Raw genomic sequence first — 16665 nt, 5'->3', positions numbered from 1 at the left:
AGAACCCCGAACCTCCCCGGACCGCCCCAGACCACCTTTGGTTTGCAAAGCGCTCGGTCCCTGGAGCCCCCTCCCCTACTTGCCCAGAGCAGCGCAGGGCCGCGGAGGGGAGTGTCCCACGTGTGACCAGCCACGCAGCTCTGCCGGACGCCCATCGCTCAGGTTTCACTCGAAGGGAGCTCCGAGGGGTCCTGCGCGCCCAGAAACCTGCAAGCTAAACGCCCTAGCCCAGGGAGCCCGGGCACGCGGGGTCGGGCCGGCGCTAGGACCCCGCACAGCCGGGAGTCCGGCAGGTCCTGGGAGGAGGAGGAGGCGCGGGAGAACCCGCGGGCGCTAGGGCCGCGCGGAGTGCCGGCGCGGGGCGGGGCGGGGCGCGCGCAGGCGCACTCGGCGGCTGCATGGAGCCGGAGCCGGAGCCCGCGACCGTGGAGGTGCCCGCGGGCCGCGTGCTGAGGTTCGCCGTGGGCGGGCAGGCTGCGGGGCGGGCGCGGCCGGGGGCGCGCGGGCGCGGCCGGCCGCGGACACGCGGGGCTGACGGCGCGTCCCCTGCCCCCCCAGCGCCCGGGAGCTGCTCGCCGCCCGCTCGCGGCCCCAGAAGCTGCCCCAGCGGTCGCATGGCCCCAAGGACTTCGTCCCCGACGGCTCGGCGGCTCAGGCCAAGCGCCTGCGCCGGTGTCGCGAGGAGCTGTGGGCGCTGCTGGCCGAGGAGCGCGTGGAGCGCGTGTGAGGGGCGGGCGCGCCCGGGGCGGGGGGCGGGCTGGCGGGCACTTGCGGGCGGCCCGAGACCCACGCGTGCCCGCCGCCCGGCAGGGGCAGCTTGGTGGCCGCCGAGTGGAGAGCGGAAGAGGGCTTCGTGGAGCTGACGTCCCCTGCGGTGAGCGGGGCGCCCCGGGGCAGGGGGACCCGCCCCCGCGCGGCCCCTGTGTAACCCTGGCTCCGGTCCCACGCAGGGTAAATTCTGGCAGACCATGGGCTTCTCGGAGCAGGGCCGGCAGCGGCTGCACCCCGAAGAGGCCCTGTACCTGCTGGAGTGTGTGAGTGGGGCCCAGGGCGGGAAGGGGGGTGGGGGGCGCGGCTTCTAAGGGTGCAGCCGGACGGCTAGTGCAGGTGCAGGGGCCAGGAGGCCTGCCCGCCTTCCTGGGGCCAGCCGCGTGCTTGCCGTCCTGCCCGGGGGGAGCGTCGGTGCTCCCCTGGGCTGAGCTCCGGCCGCACTCCCAGGGCTCCATCCAACTGTTCCACCAAGACCTGCCGCTGTCCATCCAGGAGGCCTACCAGCTGCTGCTGGCCCAGGACCCTGTGGCCTTCCTCAAGTACCAGGTACCTGCCACCCGCTGAGCCCGTGAGTGTTGGCAAATGGGGAGCCAGGCCCTGAGCCGGGGCTATGCACGGCACAGACCAGGGAGGCCCAGGCCCTCTCGCTGGCCGCTGGCTAAGGAGGAGGCGAGCAGGTGAAGTCGCTGCATGTCACTTGTGCCCAGAGTAAGGCCTGGAAAAGGACAGGTACTGGAGAGACGGGCCTTGCCTTGGGGGCCGCGTACGATGGCTTGTGGTCCAGCCAGTCCCAGGCTTGGAAGTCTGGGGGCGTCCAGGGGAGGAGTGGGAGGGGCGCAGGAAATCTTGTATCTGCAGTTTCGTGTTTTAACGAGTGGATATCTGAACTTTCCTTCCTTTTTCTTTTTTAACCGTCGAGGTCTTCAGCCACCTGAAGAGACTGGGCTACGTGGTTCGACGGTTCCATCCAAGGTCAATCCCTGTGCCTTCCCCTCCCATTCATTCTCGGCCTGGGACCTGGCCAGTGAGCCTCAGGTGGAAAGTGGCCCTGTACCTAGAGGGCAGCTCCCTGGACGTGGACCAGGGGCCTGTGGTGGGAGTGCTCTGTGGAGGGCTCGTGGGGACAGATCCCGCCCCTGTGCTTTCTCCTGGGTCGTCAGGCGACCACAACCCGCAGCTCACTGTGTGTCCTGAGCTGCAGGGTGGGACTGCACCTGGCTCCTGGGAGGAGTGGGGGCAGATTTGCCGAGTAAGGACCAAGTGAGGAATTCACAGTTGAGTACGGTGTCACGTGACTCGTGCGAGGTTGGATGTTCTTTGTCACCTTAGAATCCGGCGTTGCTAAGAGCCGCAGACTTTGTCGTGAAAACTTGAAGAGACACATCCTTTATCTCCTAAGGGTGCGGTCTGGCCTAGAGAAGTAGCGTGGGTGTGTGCACGCCACAGTGTTCGTGACCACTTGCCGGTGCCAGGCCCTGGTCCATTGCTGGAAACGGCAAGATCACGGCCTTGCAGAGCTGGCACTTCCCAGGGAACTTGCACTTTTCCGAGTCCGTGTGCTTGGAAGGCTGTGTGTTCAGCAAGTGCAGGCGGATTACCAGGAGTTCGTGCCTCAGAGCAGGACGTCCACTCGGACTTTGTGTGAGGATGTCCTGTCTGTGCACCCGACATGACCTGTGCAGCCATGGCACTGAGTGGTTTTGACTGATTTAAATTGAACTTAAATAGCTACTTGTGGCCAGCGGCTGTAGTGATAAGGGGTCATGTCTGTGGTAATATTATTAAGCAAAAAAAAAAAAAAAAAAAAAGATTGCAAAGCATTTTGTTGGTGCAATGCCATTTTGTCAGAAAAAAAAAACAACATGGAGCAAGGTTAGTGCATACATATGAGGCTGGTAGGGCTTTTTTGTTTTCATTTTAATTTTTCTGTATTTTCCAAGCCTTCTGGCTCTACGTGGTTTTTCTCACCAGTAATAAATCATTTATTGCTGACTCTCTGGGAGTCCTGACTCCAGAGGCCTGGGGGCGTCTGTGGACTCCCTCTGGACCCCTTGTGCAGATTTCCGCCCGGCCAGTCCCGCTTGGGGCATCAGGGTGCAGAGGTGGAGCTGTTGTCCCCAGCCCCCACAGCTCTGTCCTGTCCCCTTAAGAGAGGCAGCCCCCACCGTTGTCATCCCACAGCTCTGTCCTGTCCCCTTACGAGAGGTAGCCCCCACTGTTGTCACCCCACAGCTCTGTCCTGTCCCCTTATGAGAGGTAGCCCCCACTGTTGTCACCCCACAGCTCTGTCCTGTCCCCTTACGAGAGGCAGCTGAACTTGGATGGCAGCGCCCAGCTCTTGGAGGACGGTCCTGGCAAGAAGAGGAGGAGTTCGAGCTCTCGGTAGTGCTCCCCCCAATGCCATAGAGCCAGCCTCGGGCATCTGCACGTAGGCTCAGGGCAACACCAGGGGCCGCGTACAGCTCAGCCACCAGGAGCAGACGCACTGCTTTCCCCGCGTCCCTCAGGTCCGTGAGCAAGAAGGCCAAGGCACCGGACGATTCCCTGCAGCCTGAGATCCTGGCGGCCTCCGGCCCTCCTTCCTACAGCCAGCACGGCCCACGTGTGGAGGAGAAACCCCAGGAGTCGAGCCCAGGACAGGGCCCAGCCAGCCCCTTTCCACTTCCAGGGTCCCTGGAGCCCTGCCCTGGCCTGGCCGGGGAGGGGATGGGGTGCAGCCGGCAGAGCAGCCACATGGAGAATGGCGTCACGGGGGCTGCTAAGCCGCGCTGGGACTTCTCCCAGATCTCCTTCCCCAACATGGCCCCAGACAGCCGCCACACCCTCCTGCCAGCCCCGGCCCCAGAGCTGCTCCCCGCCAATGTCGCGGGGCGGGACACAGATGCCGGCTCCTGGTGCCAGAAATTGAACCAGCGGAAGGAGAAGCTGTCCCGGAGGGAGCGGGAGCAGCAGGTGGAGGCGCAGCACTTCCGGGAGGACGTGAACTCGGACCCCGAGGTGCGGCGCTGCTCCGGCTGGCGGGCGTACAAGGAGCTGCTGCAGAGGCGGCACCGGGAGAGGAGCCAGAGCCGGCCGCCCCACCTGTGGGGCCAGCCCGTCACCCCGCTGCTGAGCCCTGGCCAGGCAGACTCTCCAGGTACCCACTCCCCCGGCTACAGCCCGGCAGGCTTCTGACGGCTGAGGAGTCAGGATTTCGAAGGGTTGTGGATTGGCCAGGTCTGGTTGAGGCACAAGATACAGGAGCCCACAGGGACAGCCAGATCCTTGGGTGGCAGCAGAGGGCCCGCACGGCAAGGGGGAGAGGCGGTGCGTCAGGCCAAGGGGTCCTTGAAACCACAGACGGTGACGTGGGCGCCTCTGACATCGGTGAGCTGTGGTCCTCTCTCCTCCCGACTCTTGGCCAAACAAGGAGGTAGAGGAAGGCTTGCTCTGTGCTCTTAATTTTGAGCACGGGGCCCTAATGGGGCCAGAATGGTCTGAGCTAAACATCGGAGGTACTGAAAATCTAACCGGGCAAAGGGGGTGGCGGACGCGGGAATGTCGGGAGCGTGGGTGACCGGCCGCCTGCCCATGCCTGGCTTTCGCTCTCCACAGCCGCGGTGCTTCACCACATCTCTGTGCTGCGGACAGCGCACCTGGCTGACGGCGGGGCTCGGTGAGTGTCCGAGCTGTGCTCTCTACCCTGCTTGCCCTGGGGGATAGGCGGCCGGGATTTAGCTCCTGCGGTTGGTTGTGAGCTGGAGGATCCTGCCAGGGACCCCTGCCCACGTGCCACAGCTGGTACCCATTCACGGCCAGGGCACGGGGAGGAACGCCAGGTGGGTTTAACCCTGGAGTCGGGAGCCCCTCCCCTTGGAGGACACGGCTTCCTGGAACTGGTGGTGGGCAGGAAGGGTGACGGGGACAGTCTGCGTCCTGAGGTTTCCCATCTCCCCAGGCTGCAAGGCAAGGCCGGGGACCTGGAGATCAGCTTTGACGTTTACCAGGCTGACGCTGTGGCCACATTCCGGAAGAACAACCCTGGCAAACCCTATGCCCGGATGTGCATTAGCGGGTACGAGCTGGGCGAGCCCCGCCCCAGGCTGCTGCCAGTTCTCTGGCCAGTGTGCCGATTGCCTGAGAGGAAGCTAAAGTCCGGAGAGGTTTGGTGACCCACACAAGGTTTCTCCCCTGCGTTAGCCCCTGTCCAGCAGAAGGGATGTAGGTGGGTGGGATTTGTGGGCACAGGGGTCAGAATTCTCTTCCGGCCCCCTGCAGACCTAGGGCTTGGGGGCTCTCCGATGTCCAGTCTGCAGGCAGAAGAGCCCAGATGCTAGAATTCTTGCTCCCCCAACCCCTGGCCCCCATCTTCCTTGCCGGGGAGCCTGGGAGGGGCTCAGCCCAGGATGGTCAGGTCTGAGAGCAGCCCTTGTCCCTGCAGGTTCGATGAGCCGGTGCCCGACCTCTGCAGCCTCAAGCGCTTGTCCTACCAGAGCGGGGATGTCCCCCTGCTCTTCGCGCTGGTGGACCATGGCGACATCTCCTTCTACAGCTTCAGGGACTTCACGCTGCCCAGGGATCTGGAGCACTGACCACGCGGCTGGGGGCGCAGGGGCTGCAGCCTGCCCTGGGGAGACCTGGACTGTCTGTTCTCAGGGACCATCCAGCGGCCTCCCGGGCCTGGACTCTGACCTGTGGTCTGGACCTTGGCCCTGGTGTCTGACACCACTCCCCTCCTCCTCGCCTGGCCGCTGCACGCTGCCAACCCCCGCACCCGGGATTGCCGCCTTGCAGGGACCCCCTCGGAACTCGAACCCGGGGCAGAGGAGGGGGCCCAGAAGAGAGGACTCTGTGCCTTTAACGAGAGGGTGCCTGCTTCTTGCCATAAAGCCAAAGCCATTAAAAACGGATCTCTATTTTTGTGCGTGGTTGGATATGCCGGACAGACCCCCAGCCCCTCCTGTTTGGCCACTCACTGGGAGGAGCACGCTTTGGGGCGGCGGAGGGAGGGCCTCTCTCCACCGGAGCAGGGCGGCTCAGGGCACAAGGGTGGCCGGGAGGCGCCGGGTCGGTGCGCCCCGGGGGTCTGCCAGCTGCTGCGTGGGGGGGGGGGGGGCGCAGTTCTAGCCCTTCGGCTCCCGCCTCTCCAACCCTCTCCCTGGTTTGAGCTAGAAACTCCCGCCGCTGCTGGCCTCCGCAGTGGACACGGAGGAGGGTCCTGGCTTGGGGCCCAACCCAGGGAAGGCCCGCGCCCCCAGGACCGCTCCACTTTGCGGTGGGGGAGGGCGAGGCCCGGCCCTGCGTCCGCCGCGGTCTCCTCCTGGGCTCGTACCCTCGGGAGGAGCCGCCCGTGGGGCCCCTCCGGTCGGGCTGGCAGGCGTTCCGGGAACTATTTCCTCTTCCAGGAGGCGGCGGGGCACTGGGCGCGGCGTGCTGTCCTGCGGCCAGGTGCGCGCAGGTGAGCCGGGGCGGGCCGGCCGCGCCCCGCCCCCGCGCTCGCCGGGGCCGCGGATTGGCCGGCGCGCGGCCCCGCCCCCGAGGGCGCCCCGTGCGCCCCCGCCCCGTCGGCGCAGGCTGGGGGGCGGGGCGGGGAGGCGGCCCCCGCGGCCGGGCCGCTCCGCCCCCGGGCCGGCCGCGCCGGAGGTGAGCAGGAAGCGGCGGCCGCCCAGCAGCCCGCGGGCCGGCGCGCGGAGCCAGCGGAGCCAGCGGAGGCCGAGGCCTCGGGCGGGGCCGGCCCGGGTTCCAGGTGAGGCGCCCGCACGGGCCCCGCTGGGCGGGCGGCGGCCCGAGACCCCCGGGCGGGCCGGGCTGCGCGCGGGGCCGCCCGCCTCGCCCTCGCCCCGGCCGCCCAGCCGGTCTGGGAGCCGGACACCTGTGGGAAGTGCCGCCGGGAACTTTTCCGTCAGAGCCGCCCGCGGCCAGCGAGCGCGGGTCTGCGCCACAGTGGTGGCCTTTGAGAGCGGGGGAGCAGGTGCCCGCCCGAGAGGGTGCGGGGGGCGCCGTGCGCGGCTGGAGCCGGGGACCCCGCACCCACGTGCAGGGCGCGCGCCTCCGGGCGCCCCCTCTGCGCGGCGGCGGCTGGAGCGCGCGCCCTCGGAGGCTTAGCCTCGGGCCGGCCCTTTGTGCGTCCTAATCCTCGGGCGCAGGGAGCCGGCGGGAGGGCCTGGGGCCTCTCGGCGCCGCGCACCTTCGGACACCTGTAGGCGCCGGCCCCCGCCCCGCTTTGCACGCTGGCGAGTGGGGGGTGCGCGGCGGGACGTGGCGAGCGGTGGGAAATCCCTGCCGAGGGACGTGTGCCTTGGTGTGCTGGGCGGCTGGCCGCGACCGTAACCAGGACAGCAGGTGTGGCCCTTAGAGGCGCTCACCTGAGACAGGTGAGCTTTGGGCGAGGAGGGCGGGGCTTACAGCAGCCCCCCCTGCCCAGCGGCTCCACTTGCAGGTGCAGGCCGCCCTAACCTGGGCTCGGAGACGCCTGTCACGCCGCACAGGGGATTCACAGCGGGGAGGGAGCTAGGAGGGAACGGGTGTGTCGGGGTGACCGGGAAACCCAGGTAGGAAGAGCAGCTGCCGCGGACGGGCTGGGCCAGCCCGAGGTTGGCGTGGCTTCTTGAACAGGGTCTGGGTGTGTGCCAGGCGCTGGGAAGGTCGTGGGAAAGTCGTCAGCTTTGGAACTCCCCAGGGTGCTCACCTGCCGGCAGTCAGGACTCAAACCCAGCTCTTGAGGCTCTGACCAGAGCCCCCTCCTGGCCTCTGAGGTTAGCCTGGCTCGGTCTGTGTGGGCCCCTGGACGGTCTTTCCGGGGCCCCAGGTGCCTCACTGACGCTGCGGCCCTGGTCTTCCTTGAAGAAACAGAGGTGACAGGTGGATATAACTTAATTGTAATAAAATGGTAATCTCTGAACAGACACGGTATTGGGGGGGGGGGGGCTGGCTCCGTGGCTCACTTGGCTAATCCTCCACCTGCGGCGCCGGCATCCCTTATGGGCACGGGGTTCTAGTCCCTGTTGGGGCGCCAGTTCTAGTCCAGGTTGCTCCTCTTCCTGTCCAGCTCTCTGCTGTGGCCCAGGAGTGCAGCGGAGGATGGCCCAAGTGCTTGGGCCCTGCACCCGCATGGGAGACCGGGAAGAGGAACCTGGCTCCTCCTGGCTTCGGACTGGCGTATCTCTGGCCGTTGCGGCCATTTGGGAGGTGAACCATTGGATGAAAGACCTTTCTCTCTGTCTCTCTCTCTCTCTCTCTAACTCTACCTGTCAAATAAATAAGTAAATAAAAAGCCCAAAATCCCAGGTGACCCCCATTGTTTTAAACAATGGAGAGGCCAGAGTAGGGGGGAAAGCATCAAACATCTAGGAAGCGTAAAGATGGAAAATTTTTAATTTGCAGGGCAGAGACAGAGTCTGCCGGTTTACTCCCCAAATGCCGGCAACAGGTGGGCGGGGCCAGGCTGAAGCAGGCGCCCGGAGCTCCATGTGGGTCTCCTACATGAGTGGTAGGCAGCCTAGTACGTGAACCGTCCTCTGCTACCGCCCAGGGTGCGCCATAGCACACGGCTCAGCATGCATGCCGACCCGAGCAGCTCTTAGCCGCCGCGGCACAGGCTCGCCCCGGGTGCGGTTTGAAGCCGGGCCTGTGGAGTGCTTGCTGGGGACCGACCTTGGGCCACCTGAGCCTGCTGTGGCGCCTGTCACAGTGTTGCTGAGAAGATGGGACGCATCATGGACAAGTGTGGCCTGGGGCACAGCAGGCACGGGAGGAAGGTGAACATCTTGACTTCCCCAAACGAAAGCGTTGGTTGCTCAGATCTTTGAGTCGGTCCTGGGTCTTTCGGAAGAACCTGAGGGGCGAAGTGAATTTGACCCTGGCTGGCCGAGGGGTCGTAATTTGGTGACCTTTCAAAGCCTCTGCAGGTCGCTGCTTTCCTTTTTTTTAATCTTTTTTATTTGAAAGAGAGGAGAGGCAGGGAGAGAGAGAGAGGTCTTCCATCCGCTGGTTCACTCCCCCAGTTGGCTGCAATGGCTGGAGCTGAGCCGATCAGGAGCCAGGAGCTTCTTCCAGGTCTCCCACGCAGGTGCAGGGGCCCAAGGACTTGGGCCATCTTCTGCTTTCCTAGGCCATAGCAGAGAGCTGGATAGGAAGAAGAGCAGCCAGGAGTAGAACCGGCACCCATATGGGATACCAGCACTGCCGGCAGCGGCTTTACCCACTACGCCACAGCGCCAGCCCCATGGTTGCTGCTTTTCAGTGAGGACGCTCGCAGAGGTAGAGGCCAGTGGCCTCTCTTGGCCTGTGCTCCGGTGGCCTTTGATACTTCCCTTGCTCCTTGGGAGAGCCGGGAGTGAGGGCTGATCCCAGACCCAGCTTAGAGCCCTTCCAAGGTGCAGAACCTAATCTGCCCTAGGCTCTGGCCGGAGGGTCCCTGCGTGCCGGCCTCCCCCAGGCTGGGGGAGGGGCGCATTCCTGAGTGGCTCTGTTGCCATTAAGGTTTTCTGGGAGCTCCAAGTGCCTGCTTTCAACCTCATTTGGGGGAGGGGGTGTTCTCTCCTGCCAGCACTTTCCCAAGCCCCTCCCTCCAGGAGAGAAAGTGGTGCCCGGAGCCCCTGCCCCCAATCCTGCTGGAGACAGCATCCAGGGCTGGGTTTCCTAGGGGCTTCCCCAGCCCTCTTGGAGACGGCTGGTCGCTGTGGGCTTCCTGGGCTCACCCGCCTTGGGGCCCTCACTCGGGCGGGCCCTGTGGCCGTGGGGGCTGCTCCTGGGTCCGGGCGCAGCCTGCTGGTGACTTTGTGGGAGACACAGTACCAGACAGGAAAGGGACCTTCCACAGTGGGGCCACCAGCACTGCCCCCCCCCAGGGGACCCTCCTCCCTTGCTGTGCCTGGCCAGGGGCTTTGCCCAGCTCCCTTTGGGGTGGGCTCCTCTCCCCACCGCGCCTCTCAAAGGAAACTGGGTCTCGGAGGAGCCACCCTATGCCTTCTCTTGCTGGGAGCTGGGGTGAATTCTTGAGCTAGGAGAGGCCGCTCTGTGTGTGGGGACAGGGGAGCTGTTAGGTTTCAGGAATTCGGCAGAGACCCAGTGCTCCAGGGTTTGACGAGAGGGACATCCGGGCGTGGGACCCCTGGACTCTGGCAAGCACCACTGGTACTTAATCACACTCCCGGAGTCGTCTTGCCAGGGAGCGGCTGTGCTGCAGCCCCGGTCAGAGGCACAGCCCACCAGTGTATCCTGATCCGGAGGCCCGGTGTGGTGACCCCATGACCCTGGCCAGAGTCCGGAGACACCACCTCCGTGTTCTTGGGGGTCAGTGATGGAGAAGACCTTGCCTGGTTCATCCCTGGGCAGTCACCTGTCCACTCCCTGAACAAGTATGTATTTGTGCCTGCTGTGTGCCGGGCGTGGTGCTAGGCAACCTAATCCTGAAACCAAGCAAAGGTGTCTGCCGTCAGGGAGCCTTCTCTGTAAAGGGTGGGTGACGGGAAGAAGGGGTGTGGAATAACACGCGGGACCAGCGCTGTGGCGTGGCGGGTTGAGCTGCCGGCATCCCATGTAGGCACCGATTCATGTCCCAGCTGCTCCACTTCCCTGCTTGGACCCCTGCCACTCACATGGGAGACCCTGATGGAGTTCCTGGCTCTGGCCAGGCCCAGTCCTGGCCATTGTGGCCACTTGGGGAGTGAATTTGTGGATGGAAGATCTCTCTCTCTCTCTCGCTTTCTCTGTAACTCTTTTTTGAATAAATAGGAATTTTTTTTCTTTTTCTTTCTTTCTTTTTCTTTCTTTTTTTTTTTTGACAGGCAGAGTGGACAGTGAGAGAGAGACAGAGAGAAAGGTCTTCCTTTTCCGTTGGTTCATCCCCCAGTGGCTGCTGTGGCCAGCGCACCGCGCTGATCAGAAGCCAGGAGCCAGGTGCTTCCTTCTGGTCTCCCATGCAGGTGCAGAGCCCAAGGACTTGGGCCATCCTCCACTGCACTCCCAGGCCACAACAGAGAGCTGGCCTGGAAGGGGGGCAACTGGGACAGAATCTGGTGCCCCGACCAGGACTAGAACCCGGGGTGCCAGTGCCGCAGGCGGAGGATTAGCCTATTGAGCCATGGTGCCGGCCAATAAATAGGAATTTTTTAAAAAATGTTTTTAAAAGAAGGTGATATCCTCTATAGAGTAAGAATTAGAGCTGGGTTTGAGAACCCCCTGGTAGGAGCAGGTTACAGGTTTAAAAGGGGTCCAAGGGGCCTGCACTGTGGCACAGCGGGTTAAGCCACTCTCCTGTCTGCAGTGCTGGCATCCCATGTGGTGCTGGTTTGAGTCCCAGCTGCTGCACTTCTGATCCACCTCCCTGCTAATGCAACTGGGAAAGCAGTGGAAGATGGCCCAAGTGCTTGGGCCCCTCCATCTGTATGGGAGACCCGGATGGAGTTCCTGGCTTTGGCCTGGCCCAGCCTTGGCCATTGTGGCCGCTTGGGGAGTGAACCAGTGGATGGAAGATCTCTGTAATTATGCCTTTCAAGTAAAATACCTATTAAAAAGGGGGTCAGAGTGGGCCTCAGCAAGAAGGGAACGTTGCACAAAACTCGAGACAAAGGAGTTTTGCTGTGAGGACCTGGGAGGGTCGTTGGCAGTGCAGCCATGGGGGAATGCCACTCTCCTCCTCCAGGAGCTGGCGTCTTCTGGAAGCTCCCTGGGGCTGCTGTTGCGATTCTGGGGCAGGTAGAAGGTCCGGGAATGGGGCTCAGTTGGACAGGCCTAGGTAGCCTGCCTGCCTCGGCCCCAGGCAAACTGTCCATCTTCTCCCCGAATGGTTTTGCTTTCCCTTGTGCTTGGCCACTTCTGTCACCTGCCGCTCTGGAGAGCATCTGGTGGTTGTCTCACAGTAGAAGCCCCCAGTCTGGGCGTGCACAGGGTGGGGTGGGGGTTGGGGGTGGGGGCAAATGCATAGAGGGGCCTGGAAGAGGTGGGAGGACTCTCGGGCTGTAGGATGGCTGGTGGGGCTGGGAGCTGGCCCCACAGAGGCTCACCCAGCCTGTAGGGTACCGCTTTGTCCCAGTAGGGTACCGCTTTGTCCCAGGAGAGAGGCTCTGGACTGAGCCCAGGGGGAGCTGTACAGATGAGTTCCAATGGAGACCTAGGCTCTCACCAGCTGCCTGGGCTTGCTACCACTCCGGGTTGGTTTTTTCTACATTTCTTTTTTTTTTTCTTTTTCTTTTTGACAGGCAGAGTGGACAGTGAGAGAGAGAGAGACAGAGAGAAAGGTCTTCCTTTGCCATTGGTTCACCCTCCAATGGCCGCCGCGGTAGCGCGCTGCAGCCGGCGCACCGCGCTGTTCCGATGGCAGGAGCCAGGTGCTTATCCTGGTCTCCCATGGGGTGCAGAGCCCAAACACTTGGGCCATCCTCCACTGCACTCCCTGGCCACAGCAGAGAGCTGGCCTGGAAGAGGGGCAACCGGGACAGGATCGGTGCCCTGACCGGGACTAGAACCCGGTGTGCCGGCGCCGCAAGGCGGAGGATTAGCCTGTTGAGCCACGGCGCCGGCCAGGGTTGGTTTTTTCTAAAACAGCTAAGTAAGAACTAGGTGATGCCCACAGTGTGCCTAAAGTGACATCTGGCCTGTTAGCCCCTGGTCCCTTTATCCCTAGCAGCAGTGACCGTGCCCTCTGCCCCACCTCCGCCAGGTGCCCGGCAAGCAGCGAGGTTTGGTTGCTAAGCTGCTGGTGGGGCATCGGGCTTCCCAGGACTACACAGGCCTCTGAGCTGGCGCCAACAGGAGCCGGAGGGGTCAGCAGCTGCCCCGGTGGCTCCGAGCCCTGCTGCACCGCTCCAGTTGGTAGGAGGTGCAGGGGCGGTCTCACATCCGCCAACCAGGAGGCCAAAGCCACACACAGGCCTCGCACAGGATGTCGGGGAAGGGAGGGCAGCTTCTGAATCAGCCTGGGACTCCTCACTCTGTGCTCCTGAGGGCGGGAGGGAGCCGTGGCAGAAGGTGGGTGCGGCTCTCCCGGCACCTGTGAAGGGACTTCATAGGGGGCTGGCCCTTCCCACACCTGCGGGACAGGACGGGCTCGGCTTGACCAAGCCTTGGACTCATGGGGACAGCCGAGCTCAGGTGCCCCAGCAGTGCCAGCGGGGGATGGGCACTGTGACCCGGGCATCCCCCTCCTCCCTCCACAGGCAGCCCCGCTCTTAGGCTCCAGGCGGGCCGCCCTTCTGTGGTGGTCTCTGCCGAGCTCTTGAGATGCTTGAGGTGGGGCCAGGCAGAGGATGGAGGAGGAAGGCAGGGCCATCGCCAAGAGGAGGACGCCTCTGGGCATCAGGGTGCGGGGGACCTGCCCGAGCCCCCCCCCCCCGACTGTTGTGCCAGCTGGCGCCAGCGGTGGTGATGGGAGCGGTGAGAAGAGACGGGAGTTGCGGGGCCAGTGGCCCACAGGGAGCTTTCGGGCTACTGCCACGCCCCAGGCACAGAAGCCACAGGGGTCAGCAGCAGCCGGAAAACAAATAGGACTCGGCCACAGCTCGGCACGCTGAGGCGGGGGAGAGCAGGGAGGGTGGCTCGGATGTTGATGGTCGGGTCACTTACGGGCGCTGAGACGGGCAGGGATGGAGTCTGGGAGAAGCTGGGGCGAGGGCAGTGGTAGAGAAGGTATCTCTTGGGCAGCCCCAGGAGTGGTGCTGTAGCCCGGCGGCGTCCCCAGTGTCTGCCGCGTTGGTGGTCACTTCTCCCACGCCGCTCTCGGCAGGAGGAGCACTGGAGAGGAGTCTGGGAGTTTGCCAGGCCGGCCTCGGGACAGCCCCACTGGGTCAGAACCCTCGAGCCCAAGGTCTCGCAGCTGCTTCGCCTGCCTGTTTGCTTGGCTTTCTGGCCTTCATACCTGTCTGATCCACAGGGGGTGCCTCTGCCCACGCGGGTTCCTGTGGCCTGGGAGGATGCCAGCATCCTGAGAGGCAAAGCTGCCAACGGGATGGTGCAGGCCCCACCCTCGCCCCCAACGCTGCCTGGGGCGTCACCTCCCTCAGTTCCCTTGTCCACCCTGCCTGGGAGGCAGAGAAACCAGACAAAAATCGCTGCTAACCGCTAACCCTACAAGCCTCTTCCAGGGTGTGCATCTCCAGCAGGTCCTACCTGGCTCCCGGATCTCATGGGAGCATCCCGGTTGCCAGGAAGTCTTCTGCCCTTTCTGTGGGGACAGGGGCTGAGCACCCCTCGCCTGTCCCGGTTGCTGGCCAGTAGGTTGGTTCACTTTCCCTGTAGCTTAATAACCAGCACGAGGCTGGGGCGAGCATTTATGGGGCTGGATGGGCGCCCCATCCACTGGTTCACTGCCCTCCAGGTGCCCTCAACAACTGATGCCAGAGCTGGGAGCTCCATCCAGGAGCTCCCGCTGGTGGCAGGGTCCCACGTCCTTGAGCCATCGCTGCCGCTGCCCAGGGTGTTCGCTAGCAGGAAGCTAGAATCCGAAGCGAGGCCGGGACTCCAACCCGTGAGGCCGTGGTTTCTTCACCACCAGGCCTAATGTCCACCCCATGATGTGATCAGGGCATCATCTTGGCAGAAGGCGCAAACCCTGCGGGAGCACAGCGAGAGAGGGAAGCCCTTGGGAGGGGACTTCTGATGAGCTGCGTTCCAGAGCACGGAGACAGCGGGTGGGGCCGGGGGGAGCTGAGCAGGTGGATCTGGTGTGGGGGGTGGGGTGGGGGGGACAGCCTACAGGTCCTGCTCAGGACTGTCAGTGGCTCCCAGTGACATGGAACTAGAGCTCCTTGTGTGCCCCGCAAGCCCCGCCTCCCCACTCGTCTCCGTCCTCCCGGAACAAGCTCGTCCCATCTTCAGGCTTTGTGCCTGTCACTCCTGCCCAACTCGCTGTGCCGTTGAGTCTGACCGTGTGGCCGCCACTTCCTGCCGCTCGCTCTTACCTCTGCACAGTGAGTGCTCACCAGGGGCAGTCAGACGCTGCGGTGACTAAAGGACTTGAGTAAGAATAAGAAAGCCACAGCTTTGGCCGGCACCGCAGCTCACTAGGCTAATCCTCCGCCTTGCGGCGCCGGCACACCAGGTTCTAGTCCCGGTCGGGGCACCGATCCTGTCCCGGTTGCCCCTCTTCCAGGCCAGCTCTCTGCTGTGGCCAGGGAGTGCAGTGGAGGATGGCCCAAGTCCTTGGGCCCTGCACCCCATGGGAGACCAGGAGAAGCACCTGGCTCCTGCCATTGGATCAGCGCGGTGCGCCGGCCACAGCGCGCCGGCCGCGGCGGCCATTGGAGGGTGAACCAACGGTAAAGGAAGGACCTTTCTCTCTGTGTCTCTATCTCACTGTCCACTCTGCCTGTCAAAAAGGAAAAAAAAAAAAAAAGCCACAGCTTGCCGGAGGCTTCGCGGGTAACCAGCCGACCAGACGAACTAACTTGTTCACGTGTCGACGGCGCGGCCGACGCTCAGGAAGGCAAAGGAGGGCGAGGGCGCAGAGTGGGAAGGGACGGTCCAGAGCCCTTCAGCCGCCCCAGCCTGGGCGCTGCTCTTAGCATCTTGATTTTCTTGGTGGCTTTGGTCGGTCGCCGCTGGAAATCATCCCGTGCACCTGCAGTCCCAGGATGGGGCCTGCTCTGTCCGCTGTGAACGCTGTGCTAGCAGTCCCCCTACTCCTCCTTCCAGGGGACCCGTGCAGGAGGAAGCACCTCTGTAGGGGAGCTGTCGGTGCAATGCAAGAGACCGTAGGCTCGGCTTGGCTCGGAGGGGCTCAGCTGTGATGGTCAGGCCCTGGCCTGTTGCACCTTGCCTGGGGCTCTCTTCCTTGCATTCCCTGTCTGCCTCCAAGAGTGGGCCAGAGAGATAGGATCTGCTCCACACCAGGCCGCTGGGGGCCTGGCTTCCTGAGGTTCCACCGCAGGAAACTTGCTTGTCTGGGGTGGGTGGTCCTGAGGGGCTGCCTGGAGGGGAGTCCAGCCAGGCCCAGACCTGTCCCCTCGTGTCCTTTGAGAAGAGGTGGCACTCGACTTGGGCAGTCACTTCTGTCTCGGGAGACTGCGCTCCGGGGCGGATGTGGGCCTGGCTCTGGGCTGAGGGCATTTGTGGGAATGTGTCTGGGCGGGGCCTGCCTCCTGATTGCAGGGTGCAGTCGGGCACCCTTTGACCTGTGCTACCCAGAGCTCTTAGAGTTGGGGGGTTTGCAGACCTGGGGCCGGACCCGAAGGCTGTGGTTTCCTGCTTGGTGACCTTGTATGGTTGCCCAGCTGCTGTGGTCTTTGCCTTGTCATCTGTCCCCAACCTGCTCACCTGTCAGGGGGCTCCCAGGTGTGTACGCTTGCCAGGAGTGCGAGGCAGGTAGAAAGGCACTGCGTTGTCCTGGCTGCCTGGACTTGAATCTGCTCTGCATTGTTTGCTTCTACGACAGCTAAGGGCCTGTGCCTGGTCTGCAGCAGGTGCTCCGAGGGGCCTTCGGGCGAAAGGCGGGCGCTGAGTACGCCTGCCCTCCTGGTGTGTGTCTACATCCTGTCTGCGGCCCTCCTCCCGGCACCCCCGCCCTCATCTTGGTTGTGGCCTCTGAGCCTGCGTGGGGTCCTTGGCCATCTGTGTCCCTCCCTGGAGTCTGCAGGCCCCTCTCCTGCTCCAGGGAGTCACTCCCAGCTTCCTCTAGCTTCTGACCCAAGTGACCTTAGCCCCTGGAAGGGGGAGGGGCTGCCAGAGGAGCCTGCCACCCTCCCCCACGGCTGGAATGCACAGAGGCCAGAGGCTGAGATCCCTGCTTCCTGCCCCGGGAGCCTCCAGGGCTTTGATGCTTCAGGGCCTCAGGTCAAGTGGGCACCGTGAGTTCCCAGTGAAGGGGGAGGCTCCCGCTCTGGTTGGCTGCCCCCAAACCTGAAGGCACAGACCTCCCCCATCACACCCTGGCCCCGAAGTGATAGCCCTCTGGGGGTGTCTGCAGGCTGATTGTGCTCT

General features: G+C 63.9%; 2 protein-coding genes across 4 annotated transcripts in view; both read left to right on the top strand.

The window, feature by feature from the left end:
• The first annotated feature begins 373 nt into the window (after window positions 1-373).
• On the top strand, window positions 374-5665 carry TSEN54 (tRNA splicing endonuclease subunit 54). Its single transcript, XM_062216688.1, has 11 exons — window positions 374-454; window positions 559-723; window positions 811-874; window positions 951-1034; window positions 1219-1317; window positions 1691-1743; window positions 3055-3153; window positions 3279-3907; window positions 4366-4426; window positions 4709-4825; window positions 5192-5665. Exons 1-11 carry the CDS (start codon window positions 399-401, stop codon window positions 5340-5342), a joined length of 1578 nt encoding a protein of 525 aa, XP_062072672.1. The 5' UTR covers window positions 374-398; the 3' UTR covers window positions 5343-5665.
• Window positions 5666-6412: 747 nt separating this feature from the next.
• Window positions 6413-16665, top strand: part of LLGL2 (LLGL scribble cell polarity complex component 2) — a 38135-nt gene continuing 27882 nt past the window's right edge. For all 3 annotated transcript variants that reach the window (XM_062216373.1, XM_062216372.1, XM_062216371.1), the window contains exon 1: window positions 6413-6496. The gene's annotated coding sequence lies outside the window, so the exon portion shown is untranslated. The remainder of the gene's footprint in view (window positions 6497-16665) is intronic.

Source organism: Lepus europaeus, chromosome 18 (genome assembly GCF_033115175.1).
Source record: "Lepus europaeus isolate LE1 chromosome 18, mLepTim1.pri, whole genome shotgun sequence".
Taxonomy (NCBI): domain Eukaryota; kingdom Metazoa; phylum Chordata; class Mammalia; order Lagomorpha; family Leporidae; genus Lepus; species Lepus europaeus.
Note: the sequence above shows the minus strand (reverse complement) of the source record. Positions and strands in the feature narration are given on the sequence as shown.

What these genes read in the sequence shown, in the direction of transcription:
- TSEN54 (XM_062216688.1), top strand. Translation starts at nt 399, where the DNA reads ATGGAGCCGGAGCCGGAGCCCGCGACCGTGGAGGTGCCCGCGGGCCGC. An exon ending in GAGGAGCGCGTGGAGCGCGT is followed by an intron (nt 724 to 810) that starts GTGAGGGGCGGG and finishes GCCGCCCGGCAG; the next exon opens with GGGCAGCTTGGTGGCCGCCG. An exon ending in GTTCGACGGTTCCATCCAAG is followed by an intron (nt 1,744 to 3,054) that starts GTCAATCCCTGT and finishes GTCACCCCACAG; the next exon opens with CTCTGTCCTGTCCCCTTACG.